Genomic DNA, 13511 nt, shown 5'->3' with positions numbered 1-13511 from the left:
AAAAGAGAATTATTTCGATTAAATCCCCAAATTAATTAGAGGTAAGATTAAAGTTATTTGTGCTTACCAGACGGCCCCCAGCCTCAGCTGGTGCTAATGAATCTTGTTAAAAGCAAAGATTAAATCGGGCATATATCTTTACAACTTTACATCTCTACATCTCTCATCTCTACATCTCTACATCTCTACATCTCTACATCTCTACATCTCTACATCTCTACATCTCTACATCTCTACATCTCTACATCTCTACATCTCTACATCTCTACATCTCTACATCTCTACATCTCTACATCTCTACATCTCTACATCTTTATATCTATACTAAAGTCCGTCAATTTTTAAAACTAGAAAAACACGGAGATCTCGACTCAGACAAATGTTTACAGGGTGCATTTGTTAATCGGGCATATACCTCTCTATAGGGACTGTAAACATAATTTAAAGTGATCCTCCATTTATAGAGTGGCATGTCCGATTCACAACGATATTATCCGTTCAATCCGTTTTCTATCTTAAAAAGTGTTAAATTCTATTAGTTTCTTTCATTTTCTCTAATACAGAAATCCACAAGTCAAAATAATGTTTTAACAGAAAAACCGTCATTTCTACTTTATCCACGATAGGTCAAAGTTTTGACGGGTACCGTTGTGAATCTGCAGTCCACTTAAGTGGAGGGTAGCTTGAAATTATGTCTCAATCCCTGTAAGTGAAGAAAAAATTTGAAAATTTGTCGACAATCTCTTTTAAAAGAAATCTAAGAAGTTACCTAAGTTTGCAAGGATATGCTAGAGGAGGTTGTTGTCTAGCAAGATCAGGAAGATGATAGAGGGAACCCTTTGCTGCTTCAACAGTCTCCCCAGAGTCCAGCAGATACAGGTGAACCGAATTCTCATTGATCCGTGTAACTCTTCCTCTCCTAAGATATGGGGTGTATATGTTACTGAATTCCCCCTGCCCCTGGGGAAAACAGGTTTTAGAAGAGGGAGGGGGAATTGGACTTGATTTTTAGATTTTTAAATTCCCCCCTCCCTGGGAAAGAAAGTTTTTAAGTTTTTTTAAAGAAGATTTGGGACAAAAAAAGAAAAAGGGCAATTTTTTTCTTCCCTCAAAACTTTTTAATATTAACTTATTTTCCCAATAAAATAATATATTTTCCCAAATTTAAACTTACAATCGCTTAAACAAATTTGTAACATAATGGGGCAAGCCGATTTTTAAGGGGGGGGGGTCATTCTTCGAACAAATACATATCCCCGTGCCTGAGGTTTGAGCAGATCTCTAGATCTAGTTTAATTTCCTCCGCTCCAACACGCTGGAGACCTTGTCTCTGAAGCAGAACTCGTAAACTATACAGCAGATCCTGGCTGCTCACCTTCCTTATATAGAACAGAGACGGGGAATTAATGTGGGTCACGCTGAGAAGCTCAGCAGGGGTGATTTCAACACTAGTCAGGGGTTGGTTTATAACTTGGATTACAGGTTCAGGCTCTGATTCTGGCAGGATTGCACAGTCTGGTGAAAAATACCTAATTTTATCATGGAAATATCACAAGACATGGCATTTAAGGCTTATGTGTTGATGCATCTATATATACAAAGTAATAATCTCAGTTTTTTAGATTGTTTGTATGTCCGATCTGAACTCATGCACCCCTTGAGCGATTTGCCTCAAATTCGAATTTGGGAGTTGGTCGACTTTAATAGGGAAAAATAGCTAAAATCGTAATTTAAAACCAAGTTCGGGTAAACGGGGGGAGTAACTATAAGTAACCTAAACAACGCTGGGTTCCCAAGCTAGTTATAAGTATAAAGCGAATGAAAGTCGTCTTTCTTTCGTTTTTAAAAATAGAATTAAAGCTAAAACATTTGTAATTAACAAATGGTAAAGACTGATAACCCCTTATTTTTAAAGTGCAGTGCGGCACGTTTTGTATAAAGTTGTAAAAAAATTGTGGAATTTTGTATCCTTGCTGAGTTGCAGAATATGACTACTGTACAATTCTGATTCGTGCTTTAAAGTGATACATAAGGAATTAAAGTTAAAATTGCCACACAAAAAAAGTTGGGGACAAAGTAAGGTCGAATTCGGAAAGTGGAAATTGTAATAAAATATTATGATTATGGTTCTAGCCACCTATTTGAAGAAGAATATTAAATTAGAGGAGATAATCGTGATAACATAATGACTGAAAATTTTATCGTGATTTGTTAATCTCAATTTTGATGTTATTCTGTCAAATCTGAAATGGGTCAACCCAGACTAAATCATATTTTCAAAATTAAACGTAATTATCATCTTACTGTCTATTTTGTCTATTTTATTGAGGTTTGCTATAAGACTATAGTTTCCAGGCTTAAATTAACCTTTTTCAGCTTTTAGCGATGGTTTATTCTCAGCAGAGTGACCAACAGTGGCACCAAATCCAAAATTAGAATTTTCCTTGAGAGATGTGTGGATAATTAACACTGAGCTGAATATTGTCCTCAAGAATTCTGTTTAAGTACTCCGGGTCTAAATCAAGATGGGGGACTCCCATCCATTCAATAAATGTTGGTGTTTTATTCTCCAGGTCTGAAATTAGTTTCTCCAACTTGTAAGTATTGCAGCTGGCGGAATCTGATTGTAGTACTAAACTCTGTTTTGCCATCTCCTGGAGGAGGGGCTACAATATTTTTACTGGACTTCCAAGGTCCTATGGGTTTCCATCATAAAATTTCAGCCAATTTGGTCCAGCCGTTTGGTCAGCTATAACAACCAAATATATATACTTGAGCAAAAAGCTTTATAATGTTGAAGATGTACAGTGTACACCTGGAAAACATCATTTTTTTCTACATGAAAAACATACCAATCATATTATTAGTGTTAGGTTAGACTTTCAAATGTGCAGCAGGCTAAAAATCTAGAAAAAAATAAAGAAAAAGTAAAATAAGGCAAAATGACGTTTATCAAAAATGACATTTAACAAAAATGATACAAAGCAAAATTAATAGTAAAGCAAAAATGATATTATAGCAAAAATGATACAAAGCAAAATTAATAGTAAAGCAAAAATGATATTATTGCAAAAATTATACATAGCAAAATTAATATTAAAGGAAAAATGATAATATAGCAAAAATGATATCATAGAAAAAAATGACATAAAGCAATTATGACCCAAGGAAAAATGACGCTAGCCAAAGTTTAGCTATCAAAAAAGAAAATAGTAAAAATTATGTACAGCAAAAATGACATATAGCAATAGTGACACTGGCAAAAATAAAATATAGCAAAAATGACGCTAACAAAAATGACACAAGCCAAAATGACGCAAGCAAAAATGACGCTAGCAAAACTCACGCAAGCAAAAATGACACTAGCAAAAATGACGAAAACAAAATTGACACTAGCAAAACTCACGCAAGCAAAAATGACACTAGCAAAAATAAAATATAGCAGAGATGACGCTAACAAAAATGAAACTTGCAAAAATGACACTTACAATTATGCTGGAAAAGAGAACACGAGCAAAAATGATGCTCGAATACATGCTCACAAGAAAGACACTAAAAAAATGTTGTAGCGCCCCTGAAGCTTGAGGAGGTGAAGAATTTCCTCATTCTGGTCCTGTGAAGCTCTATCCTTCAACTCCCTTAATAAATATATTTTAATACAATTTTATATTTGAAAAATTACAAAATTCAACAGATAAAAAAATGGTAAGAAGATAATAGAAATCTGAGTAACATCTGCCTAAGCCAAGTTAAAAACTAACATCTATGGATCAAGCAGTTGTCCCAAATCTAATGGATTCAATACCATTCTGTGTAAAGTTAAAATATTCCTTGCATGAAGTAAAAAAAGGTTCAAATCAATGAATTAACTCCCAAGTCTTGTCAACTGTTCAAGGTGCTGTGGGCGTAATATAATAATAGAGGGACATATTTGACTCACAAAGACACCCTTGAAACTTTGAAACCTTAATTCTGATAGGTTGTCCGTTGTTTCGGAAGCAAGAAACACGTGTAATCACTTTTCTACAATTAAAAATAACCCGTTTTCAAAAGACAAATATAAAGCCATCCAATTCAAAGAAAGCTTTCAAGGTTACTGTTGTGATTCAGACATGGAGGGTCCCATTAAACACTTACTGTTGGTGGAACAGTTCGTCTTGAAGTTGTTTAATGAGTTTATTCTCCAGTTTATCCACTTCTCTGATTAACAACAGATCATTAATTCAATATGTGTTAAAATCTTTTAATCCTTGTCATTATGTTTAGACCTCTTTGAATCCAAATAATGACCAAAAAAGGGAAATACAGAAAAAAACAGATTCAGCCTAATTTTTTTGTTGGCCCTCACATGATTTTTTTGAAAATCTGTAAACTTTCTTCAGTGCTGTGGAGTCGTTTTAAAATGTACAAGGAGCAATGTCCAAGTATATAGCAGGAAGGGAGACTGATTTTTAGTTTTAAGATGAATATCAAATTTACCCGTATCAAAAACAACAAAAAATATTTCTTTTCTTCTTTTCTTTATCCAATATCCTTTTTTCAAATTGCCTTAAACAAAATGACTAACAACAAATGTACCATTTAAAGAAAAATTAGAACCAATGGAAATTAAAAACCTAGAAATATTCAATAACAACGCTAAGGGTGTTAAAGGGAGTGACCGGCTATGTAAGGTAGTTGAACTGAGTATGCAGTTTTGCGGAAAACTTCTTTCGGATTCATTTGAGACATATTGAACTTTTTAAAGATCTGTAAATCCTGAGTTTGACGATCAAAATTCCTACTTTGGGGGTGGATTCGTTTTCAGAAATAGTATTTTAAAATAATTAAATAGAAAAATAAAGTAAAAATTATACAGTAATCTAATTAGATGGTTAGGAACATATTTCTCAAAAGAAATTTATTAATAAATCAATGCTAAAATCGATTATTTCGTTTTTATCATTATATTGAATTTCTTATCTTCTATGAATTTATTCGCAGATTTCTACAAATTCTTCAAATGTCGTCTTTTCAATAATAATTCTAGAAAATCTTTAAATAATCAGAAACCAGAATAATGAGAAAATAGAAAATAATAATTGAACAAGATTACTTCTTTTCGATGATAAGATTAATTTTTATTTTCTCAACATGTTCCTATACATGACGTCTGTAGTTTATTGTAGAACTTTTTTTTACATTTTATGTCGTCGTTATCTAATAATTTAAAAAACTAATTCTGAAAACGTATCCACCCCCAAAGTAGGAGTTTTGAACGTCGAATTTGCGCTTAAACTCAGGATTTACAGATCTTTAAAAAGTTTAATATGTCTCAAAAGAATGAAAGAAGCTTTCCACAACACTGCATACTCAACGACCTTACATAGCCGGTCAATCCCTTTAAATAATCCAGTGTTGTGTTTGATAATAAAAAATAAATCTGTGTATTCCTGTGAAGATCTCTAATTTTCTTCCTAATGGTATGCTGAAACTCAAGAAGTGGATTCTCCAAACTCTTCAAGGTCTGGACTTTTCTAGTCTTCCACGCAGTTATCAAACCATTTATATCAAACAGTAACCTCTAAATATATAAATTTAAAGGGACTGTAAGCATAATTTCAAGTGACCCTCCATACAAAGATAGCACTGCCCGATTCACAACGATACCCTTGAAACATTCATCTGATCAAATATTTGGAGAATAACGTCATTTTTGACAAAGAAACCGCAAAAGGAAAAAGTTTAAGAATCGAAAACATTGATATCAGATTCATACTTGATCAGACAAAGCTTTCAAGGGTACCGTTGTAAATCGGACATTGCCATATTTGAGTGAATAGAGGGTCACTTAAAAATTAAGCTTTATGCTTAATTTTAATGTTTATGCTTTAATGCTTTTGATCATTATTGATGTCTCTTAAACTCTGCACATGTGGTCTTTCAACATCAGTTCAGAATTTGTTTATTTATTTTGTCCTTGAACATTAGCCCAGAGAGTTAGTAAAATTTTTTGTCTTTGGACATTAGCTAGATCTATTTTTTGTTTTTGAACAATAGCTCAGAATCTATGTATGTGTATTCTTAGTTTTAGTTTTTGAACAATAGCTCAGAATCTATGTATATGTATTCTTAGTTTTAGTTTTTGAACAATAGTTCATAATCTATGTGTGTGTTTTCTTTTCAAAAGAGCCTGTTTATGTGTTACGTCTTTGAACATTAGCTCAGAGAGTCTGTAAATAAGTTTTGTTGTTAAACATAAGTTTAGAATTTGTTTAATTAGTTTGTCTTTTTTCAGAAATAGCTCAAAAGTCTGTTTATGTGTGTCTTGGTTATTGTTTTAGTTATCATATGGCATAATTTGAGTCTGCAATAATATAACAAATATGTGGAAATTTTACATGGTTGTAGGATGGAAATTTTACCAGGTTGTAGGATTGAAATTCAACCTAGTTGCAGGATGGAAATTTAACCTGGTTGTAGGATTGAAATTCAACCTAGTTGTAGAATGGAAATTTAACCTGGTTTTAGGATGGAAATTTAACCTAGTGGTAGGAAGGAAATTTAACCTAGTTGTAGGATGGAAATTTAACCTAGTTGTAGGATGGAAATTTAACCTAGTTGTAGGATGGAAATTTAACCTAGTTGTAGGATGGAAATTTAACCTAGTTGTCGGATGGAAATTTAACCTATTTGTAGGATGGAAATTTAACCTGATTGTAGGATGGAAATTTAACCTGGTTGCAGGATGGAAATTTTGCCTGGTTTTACAGTGAAAATTGTGCCTGGTTGTAGGGAGGAAATTTTACCAGGTTATTAGGTGGAAAATCTCCTAGGTTCGGGGTAGATTTTACTTGGTTGTAGGATGGTAATGTTGCCTGGTTGTAGGGTGGAAGTTTCACCTAGTTGTAGGATGGAAATTTTGCCTGGTTGTAGAATTAAAATTTTACCAGGTTGTAGGGTAGAAATTTTATCTGGTTATGGGGTGGAAATTTTACCTAATTGTAGGATGGAAATTTTTATAAGTTATAAGATGGAAATTTTAACTGGTTATAGGGTGGAAATTTTACCTGGTTGTAGGATGGAAATTTTACCTAGTTGCGTGGTTGAAATTTGGAACTGGTTGTAGGGTGGATGTTTTACCAGATTGTAACTAGAGGGGTGGAAAATTTGCCTGGTTGTAGGGTGGAAAGTTTGCCTGGTTGTAGGATGGAAAGTTTGCCTGGTTGTAGGGTGGACATTTTACCAGGTTGTTATTGGAAATTTTACCTGGTTGTTATAGGAAATTTTACCAGGTTACAGGGGAATATTTTACCTGGCTGTAGGGGGAAAATTTTACCAGGTTACATGGGAATATTTTACCTGGTTGTAGGGGGATAATTTTACCAGGTGTTACAGGGGAATATTTTACCTGGTTGTAGGGGGGAAATTTTACCAGGTTACAGGGGAATATTTTTCCTGGTTGTAGGGGGATAATTTTACCAGGTTACATGGGAATATTTTTCCTGGTTGTAGGGGGATAATTTTACCAGGTTACAGGGGAATATTTTACCTGGTTGTAGGGGGGAAATTTTACCAGGTTACAGGGGAATATTTTTCCTGGTTGTAGGGGGATAATTTTACCAGGTTACATGGGAATATTTTTCCTGGTTGTAGGGGGATAATTTTACCAGGTTACAGGGGAATATTTTACCTGGTTGTAGGGCGGAAATTGGTGAATACTGACAGCGTAAGAAGGGATTTCTTCTGCACATATCTCACAACCAAACATATCCAACCCTTGAACGAAAAGTCGTAAGTATTTTCAAAAATTATTAGGGAAATTTAAAGGGATTTTTAGAGGGTTTCAGAAGAAAATAAAAAAACGAAACCTATTTTTAAAATTGTTGATTTGTGAGCAAAAAGTAGGGCTTTCCTATGTTGGTGGTAAAAATATTTGCCCATGTATCTCCATGGAGCTAAATTGTTGCTAATCTGATTTCTAAGAAAATGTGTTACCTATGAAATAAAACCGAGTCTCCTTCTTATGATGAACACAGGTAGATGGAATTGACAAATCTTCATGTACTCTTTCAAGCTATAAATGTACAATTGATAATTCCAATTATTAAAGAAAAAGATTATTTTGAAATAAAATAGTTAATGATATTTGTGTTGGTCAAACTTTGCAATTTATAAACCTTTAAACGGCATGAGAAAAGGAAAAATCTAGATTATCGTTAGTTTTTTGATACTACGTAACATTTTCATTTGTGCACCAAAAAAAAGGAATTTATGAGAGTAAACAGTTACAGGTTCTTACAACAGAAAACCACAAACCACTTTCTAGAAACCCGCAGTCGAAATAACAAACATTTAGCGGAAGAAGACATCGTCGATTATTAAAAGCAAGCTGAGCTGGGAACTTTAGAATGGTGGATATCGAGATCAATGCTTAATCGTCTCTTTTTCTTAATATCGAGACTAAACTGATCTTGTATCCTGAAAAGTGAATAAAATTCAACCAATCAGAGTGGGGTTTCAGAAGCCGGGAAATTTGAAATTAAAATTAATTTGTCAATTAAAATTATTTTGTCAATCCCTTAAGAGATTTTTTTTCTTATTCTAATTGGTTCTTTTACCTGTGGTACAGGGATGGGTTTCATGTTATTTATCAAATCTAAAAGGAAAAATATTTTTAAAAACAACATTAAGTAATTTATTGCATGAACAGTATACAAAGTGTCACAAACCTTATTGTTGTGGGTGCATTCATTTCAGTGGCCGGCTAAATTAAATTAAATTAAATTGACTCAAACTATTTAACTCTGGACAATTTTGTACAGTAAAGCACAGTACAGTACAGCACAGTAAAATGCAGCACAGTACAGAACTGTGCGGCACAGTACGGTACAGTACACTACAGTACAGTGCAGCACAACAATCACAGTACAGCAAAGTACTGTAAAGGATAGAAAATATTTTATATATTACCTAGTAGAAGATTATTCACAGGATACTGGTTCAAATCCTTGACAAAATGTTATTTCAAGTCAACAATTGCATCGAGCAATTAATTATTTATGAATTCATCATTTCATTATTTAATTTTACATTAGTCCTAACAAAAACGATATCGAGTTAAAATATTACAAAAATATAATTTATTTAAAAATTGTTTTAAAATTAATTGCTAAGATTGATGAGTATTATTGACTCAAACTATTTAACTCTGGACAATTTTGTGTGCTTGTAATTAGTTTTTGGTATAAATCAAAGCTCGGGAAAAAATGTTTTTAAAATAACATTTTTAATGGACTGAACGTTGTTTCAAAAGACCCTCCATTTATAAAGTGATATGTCTGATTCACGTTACTCTGACCAGGAATGAATAAAATATCTCTATTTTCTAGTTGAAAGATTGATTAATTTTAATTGTAGTTCCTCAAAACAGAAATGTTAAGAATTTAACACATTTAAAGGTAAAAAATAATTAAGTTATCTTCCTCATTGTTACTCAGCTACGATTGGGGGGTAAAAAAGGTACCATTGTGAATAGAACATACATTCCCTTCTTTAAATGTCATAAGAGTCATAAGAGTCATAAGTCATATTTCATAAGTCATAAGTTTCTTTTTAAAACACAATTATCTGATATATGTGCAGTTTATGTATTATATGCGTGCAGTTAATAAAAACAATACGCACAGTAAAGTACTGCAAAGCACAGTACAGAACTGTGCGGCACAGTACGGTATTATAACGTACGTTATAACAGCACATTTCAGTACGGTACAGCACAGTACAGTAAAGCACAGTACAGTACAGCACAGTAAAATGCAGCACAGTACAGAACTGTGCGGCACAGTACGGTACAGTACACTACAGTACAGTGCAGCACAACAATCACAGTACAGCAAAGTACTGTAAAGGATAGAAAATATTTTATATATTACCTAGTAGAAGATTATTCACAGGATACTGGTTCAAATCCTTGACAAAATGTTATTTCAAGTCAACAATTGCATCGAGCAATTAATTATTTATGAATTCATCATTTCATTATTTAATTTTACATTAGTCCTAACAAAAACGATATCGAGTTAAAATATTACAAAAATATAATTTTATTTAAAAATTGTTTTAAAATTAATTGCTAAGATTGATGAGTATTTATTTTACATTTAATATCAATTATAAATCCTTATCTACTTGAACTTGTTGAACCATAAAATCATTTAAACAAAGTTTTAAAAATTCAAATAATTAGTCCAAAGACTACTGACCAGAGAGGAAGATATGGTTTTGCAGCCGGGAAAAGGACATTCTACAGTCGCCGCTCCAGTCTTTAAAGAAACATTTTTATGAATATTTTCAATTTCAACAATATTAGAAAAAAATATTATTTGAAACATTACAACCCTGTAACAAGCTTTGTTGAGCCAAGAATGTAATGCAAGGAAAGTTAATTGCAGTTGCAAATACTCTGCGTACATATTGAAACCAGTTCTCTCTGGGCGGAATTTGTAAACAAGAATAGATGCCTCAGTGTTCGTTTAGTATCAGAGGAGGTTAAAAGCATTGAATTTTGATAATTTTGATAATTCATATAATAGTTTCCTATTAACAGAATTATTCATTGATTATTTATGTGAAAGATGGATCCCATGTCTGGCTGTGATAACCGTCTTGTGTTTACATTACCGCCCAGAGACAGTACACTGCAGTACAAAAGATGCCTAAACCTCTGAAATAACTTTCCTTGCATTAAATCCTTGTGTTGAGCGATCATTATTACCCCATCCTCCTTCCCCCCCTGAAGGTCCAGTTGAAAACATCGTTTCTCCACTAGACCCAAAAAGTCAAACCAAAAGGAAAAAAAAGATGGCCCCCATATGTTTAGGACAGATTAATACGCAGAAAAAGTATGTATTAGACAATTTTTCATTCTAGGGGCCTGAAAGCGTAGTTTTGAGTGACCTTTCATTAAAAGACGACAAATCAGTGCCATATTCACAAGAGTACCCTTAAAAGCCTTTAACAGATCAGAAATGTAGTAGATATTGTTGTTTTTAAAGTTTGCAGTGTTTAATTCCCATTATTCTAATATTGTTTCCTGCTGTAGAAATGCGCAAGTCACTTTTGTAGAAAACCCACAGTTGAAAATAATCATTTTTCCAAATTGATGTCTAATTCGTTCTTGATCGGTCAATACTGTTAAGGGTACCGTTGTGAATCAGGCAATGCCATCTTTGCATAGAGAATCACTTACGCTTTAAATCCTTTTAATTAGTCTGTCTACCTCAAATATGTTGATGATACACTTCTCACAGATATCATGCCCACACTGAAAAAGATACGCGTTGATTGGATTGTTTTCAAATAGATTCTAGTACAAGAGATGGCAACGTAAAATTTTACACTGTCAGTACAGCTGTATTCTGACGTCACAAGTGTCAATTTAGTTTTTGCGTCCGACAAAAATATAAATGATAGTGTTTATTTTAGAATAAAGTGCGTATCTTACAGTAAAATGAGTGCAATTTTTTGTGCTCTTTTTCTGTATTATTTAATCTTAGAAAACAGGTCAACGAATGTGAGAAAATTTTGGTTTTCTTGTTATATTTCACACTTGTGACGTCATGTATAATTTGTCCATTTCTCTGTTGCCACCTTTTGTACTTGATAATCTATTTGATTGTTCTTAAACTTGTAGAGGGTGGAACAAAAGAGTTGGCGGGTTAGAAAATGGTATGCAGTGTCTTTAAAGCATGTTAGTACAGTAAATTCCTGGTCAATTGCTTTCATGAAGGACAATGTGGATTGTGGAGGTCTGTGAGGCAAGAAAAGATCATGCCCCACATCACACCCTTTCTTAGGGTTGAAATTTGGAACTGGAACATAATGATACATTATTAACAGCATAAACATAACACAATTTTTGGGGTTGGGAGGATGAAACAGCTCAAAAGAAGACTCTTAAGTAAAAAAAAACTTGTTCCGAGTCCTCGGAGTACTGGTGAAAAAATCTTTGGCAGAAACTAAGACGATCTTCACTTGTTTTTGGGATTAAAGTGAAATTTTTCGGTAATGATACATTGCTAAACTCCAATATTTTTTCTCAAATACCTCCAACTCCTAACCCTTTTAAGCGCATTGTTTCAAAATTTAGAGGTTAAATTTCTAGGACTACCCTAACTTGTAGAGGGTGGAACAAAAGAGTTGGCGGGTTAGAAAATGGTATGCAGTGTCTTTAAAGCATGTTAGTACAGTAAATTCCTGGTCAATTGCTTTCATGAAGGACAATGTGGATTGTGGAGGTCTGTGAGGCAAGAAAAGATCATGCCCCACATCACACCCTTTCTTAGGGTTGAAATTTGGAACTGGAACATAATGATACATTATTAACAGCATAAACATAACACAATTTTTGGGGTTGGGAGGATGAAACAGCTCAAAAGAAGACTCTTAGGTAAAAAAAAACTTGTTCCGAGTCCTCGGAGTACTGGTGAAAAAATCTTTGGCAGAAACTAAGACGATCTTCACTTGTTTTTGGGATTAAACTGAAATTTTTCGGTAATGATACATGGCTAAACTCCAATATTTTTTCTCAAATACCTCCAACTCCTAACCCTTTTAAGCGCATTGTTTCAAAATTTAGAGGTTAAATTTCTAGGACTACCCTTATTTTCCAAGAGACTTCCTTTTTGTGATTTTATCATTCCTGCCAAGTTTACTGGACAGTTTATTTTAATGCGAACATTTCACTTTTTCATTTCACAAATATCATTTAGAAAACAAGGAAGAAAAGTATGTTTAAATTTTTTTGAGCCAAACGTTATTTTCTACAGCACATGGGCCCAAATTCATCACGCCAACTCTTTTAATCTACAAGGGGAGGAAGGCCAGCCACAATAATTTCTCGTCCGAGACGAGAAAATGAGGAGAATGTGGCTCAAACGAGAAATTGTTGTGGTTGTGGTTCCTCCCCTCGATCCACCTAATACAATGCTACCACGCGTCCCTCGGGATCAGAATATTTTGAAAAGAACTTTTCTGACAGCTCCAATGGCAGGAATTTCTTGTAAATTCCTTGGATTATGAAATATTTCCGTTTATTGACTGTCCATCATCCAATATTAGAACGCAAGGCGTTTGATTTTAAAATAATTACTTTCAAAACAACTAAAAGTTTTCCTTGATTTTGCACAAACTCCTCAAAAAGGCAAAAATGTACGCCATATTTTGAGTGACAAGATTTGTACATTTTCCATTGATTTTTTTGGATTTTTGTAAAAATTTATTTTTTGCATATTCTTGTACATATACTTATTAAATGATAATAAGTATAGATGACATTTCGAAAAATATCACAAAAGGGTAATAAGATAAGTTATAAATAAAGATCACAGTAAGACAATAAATTGCTAACAGATAACCAAACAGTCTAGCAATTTAAAAATTCTAATTTTGATCAGTTTCAAATATAAAATCTGTCTTACCTTTTCTATAATCCTTGGTAGCACAAAACCTTCACCCTAAAACATTCAATA

General features: G+C 33.3%; 1 protein-coding gene across 3 annotated transcripts in view; it reads right to left on the bottom strand.

The window, feature by feature from the left end:
* LOC111713213 (uncharacterized) overlaps positions 1-13511 on the bottom strand; it is a 44892-nt gene extending 31381 nt beyond the window's left edge. For 2 of the 3 annotated variants that reach the window (XM_023488038.1, XM_023488036.1), the window contains exons 1-13: positions 13461-13511; positions 11261-11305; positions 10245-10304; positions 9915-9951; positions 8601-8638; positions 7978-8056; positions 7673-7758; positions 5433-5563; positions 4138-4200; positions 3575-3638; positions 2444-2654; positions 1263-1515; positions 770-919 (exon numbers count right to left, since the gene is read on the bottom strand). In XM_023488038.1, coding sequence (XP_023343806.1) covers positions 770-919; positions 1263-1515; positions 2444-2654; positions 3575-3638; positions 4138-4200; positions 5433-5563; positions 7673-7758; positions 7978-8056; positions 8601-8624 — 1061 coding nt within the window. In that variant the 5' untranslated portion in view covers positions 8625-8638; positions 9915-9951; positions 10245-10304; positions 11261-11305; positions 13461-13511. Of the gene's footprint in view, positions 1-769; positions 920-1262; positions 1516-2443; positions 2655-3574; positions 3639-4137; positions 4201-5432; positions 5564-7672; positions 7759-7977; positions 8057-8600; positions 8639-8952; positions 8990-9914; positions 9952-10244; positions 10305-11260; positions 11306-13460 lie in introns of all 3 variants that reach the window. The other variant, XM_023488037.1, reaches the window with a different exon arrangement.

Source organism: Eurytemora carolleeae, unplaced genomic scaffold, assembly GCF_000591075.1.
Source record: "Eurytemora carolleeae unplaced genomic scaffold, Eaff_2.0 scaffold1372, whole genome shotgun sequence".
Classification (NCBI taxonomy): Eukaryota; Metazoa; Arthropoda; class Copepoda; order Calanoida; family Temoridae; genus Eurytemora; species Eurytemora carolleeae.
This window is presented reverse-complemented; position numbering and strand designations above follow the sequence as displayed.